This window comes from Cibotium barometz, chromosome 23 (assembly GCF_041138505.1).
Source record: "Cibotium barometz isolate CiBa-2024 chromosome 23, ASM4113850v1, whole genome shotgun sequence".
Classification (NCBI taxonomy): domain Eukaryota; kingdom Viridiplantae; phylum Streptophyta; class Polypodiopsida; order Cyatheales; family Cibotiaceae; genus Cibotium; species Cibotium barometz.
Genome location: NC_141068.1, coordinates 33513299 through 33515656, shown reverse-complemented (window position 1 = coordinate 33515656; position 2358 = coordinate 33513299). Strand labels below are relative to the sequence as shown.

The following is a 2358-nucleotide window of genomic DNA, read 5'->3' as shown; positions in this document are numbered from 1 at the left end:
TTTATGTAAATCAATTGTTAATGTTTTTTCTCAGAAAATTGATGCCGAAATAATTTTTATTTTTTCCAGTTAGCGACACATATATATTGATGTTGATACCGATGCATGCATATATCAACTTGTTAGTCAAAGAACTCTTCAAGGCTTAAGGCTCAACCCTTAAAAATCTATATTTTCTACGTGTCTATCTTCAAAATGTAGGACATACCACCCACAAGCGGACCGATTCTGGACCGTGTGGATCGGCCTCATGTGAGGTACATTTGTCTCGCGAGTCGCGGGTGGGTGGCCTGGGGATGTATACCAGCGTTGATTTATCTGAACGTGAGCGTGCACTTTTATGGGATCAGGCTTCACGACTTAATTAGGAGCAGCAGCTAAAGTGGCCGAGGTAGCCTTTTGTGAGAGAGACTGAGAGCAGGATGGGAGGAGATATGGTAGAGTTTGATTATGAAGACAAGCTCAGGCGGGTGGTCACGCAAGGCTCCAAGCTTGCGAGAAGCCTGCAAGAAAACGTGATATTGGTGGCTGCGGGCAGTCTGGGGGGCGAAAGCCCAAGCCAGAATATGCGGTCCCTTTTACTCCTGCACGGCTCGCTTGACATGGTGAAGCATATGAACCAGTTTATCGAGCTCTTAATGTGTAGAACTCCTGTATTACGGGACCATGTTAGAGTTGATCATGTTAACGACAAGCTGGAAGAAGTGAAAAATTGCGAGAAGCAAATTGTGGTAGTCGAGAATTTGGAAGCCGGTGCTCATCTGCATGAGAACTTGCAAGGTGCAGCACTAGGCTCTGCCAGCAGTCGATTAGTTAGGAAGCGTAGGAAACCTGTGTGGAAGCAGACTGTGCGCGTTCCAGTGGGCTACACAGAGCACTTGGACCGCTATATTTGGCGGAAGTATGGCGAGAAGAATATCCAAGGTGCCAAATACAAGAGGTAACATTAATTAAGTAGATTAAAACAAAAAAACAGACAATCTGATTTATGATCAATCGCCTATAATTTGCAAACTCAGGTAACTAGTCTGCAAAATTATAAGTGTCTACCATTCCAGAATTAAGTGGATTTTTAGCTAGCTTTACTTTGTTTTATGATAAATCGCGCCTATAATTTTCCTGCAGGAGCTACTTCAGATGCGCTCACAAAGGCTGCCTAGCCTTGAAGCAGGTGCAGAGATGCGAGAATGACGTCACCCCTGAAGATTGGGACGTCACGTACATCGACACGCACACGTGCACCGCCCAAAGCATTCCTATGCAGGACGAGCTGCTGATCAACTTAGCTGGCGAATGTTTCCCATTTATTGATAATCATGATAGAAGTCGAGTACCTGAGGCATTGCCCCTCGCTGATCATCTGCACATTTTTAATCAACTCTCTCCTCCATTGACTGTGCACAACGTCATTTCGCATCCTTTCATAGCTATGGCGCCCACCTCTTCTGCAACACTAGCTATCGACGATCATTTCGAAAATGATCGTCGATCTCACCACCTCGTGACCCCTGCACAACTAACCAGAAATGCTAATCTATTGACAAACCCGACCAGCTCTTTTCGACCATCTCCACTTCTCATTCCTGATCATCATCAGAGTTATAGTACTCTGCCTACAGCAGGGGCGACGAATGTGAATCACACAAGCTTATTCCCATGTCCGTTTGTGAATCTTTTTGCGTCCCTTGAAGGAGGAGGCGTCTAAGCCAGCTATAAGAACTATAGACGCCTTAATGTATGTCAGTCTAAGCTATATTAAGACTTATAGACGTCTAAGCTGCAATAATCCCTTTGTGTCCCTTGAAGAAGGCCTCTAAGCAAGCTATACACGCCTTAATGTATGTAATATTGCTGTACTGATTACTCAGATCCAGCGAATTCAGGCTCGTGAAGTTTTACTTTCAAATGGTGTGATCTGGTTCTCTTACAAAACTTTTACACAAATGCTTATGTGCTAAAAAATTATGTGAAACTGAAGTTTAGCTTTTAACAAGTATGAAAAATACAGTTCATACAAACAAAGTATTAAACCTACTTTATATATATATATATATATATATGCGCTAACCTTTACTTTTTCGTATGTGTTGATAGAAACATTCTCAATTCTAACCCGTGCGAAGAGGTATATAATTCTCCACTTAATATTTTTCAAATTTTTGGAATTATAGGACCTTACACCTCTTCCTATAGTAATAGGAACCAACCCCTCTAACCTCCAAATTGCATCCTGAACCCCCAAATTCTTGCCACATGGCAGCTTCATAAAACTCTTCATATATATATATATAGAAGATAGAGATAGAGTTAGAGATATAGACATAGTGTCAATTAGATGGATAGCTTGAGTGGGCCTAA

At 42.2% G+C, this 2358-nt stretch overlaps 1 protein-coding gene across 1 annotated transcript; it reads left to right on the top strand.

Moving 5' to 3' along the window:
* Positions 1-277: 277 nt before the first annotated feature.
* Positions 278-1735, top strand: LOC147625860 (uncharacterized). Its single transcript, XM_086817850.1, has 2 exons — positions 278-940; positions 1126-1735. The coding sequence occupies exons 1-2, from the start codon at positions 423-425 to the stop codon at positions 1703-1705; spliced, it is 1098 nt and encodes a 365-aa protein (XP_086673976.1). The 5' UTR covers positions 278-422; the 3' UTR covers positions 1706-1735.
* Positions 1736-2358: the final 623 nt, after the last annotated feature.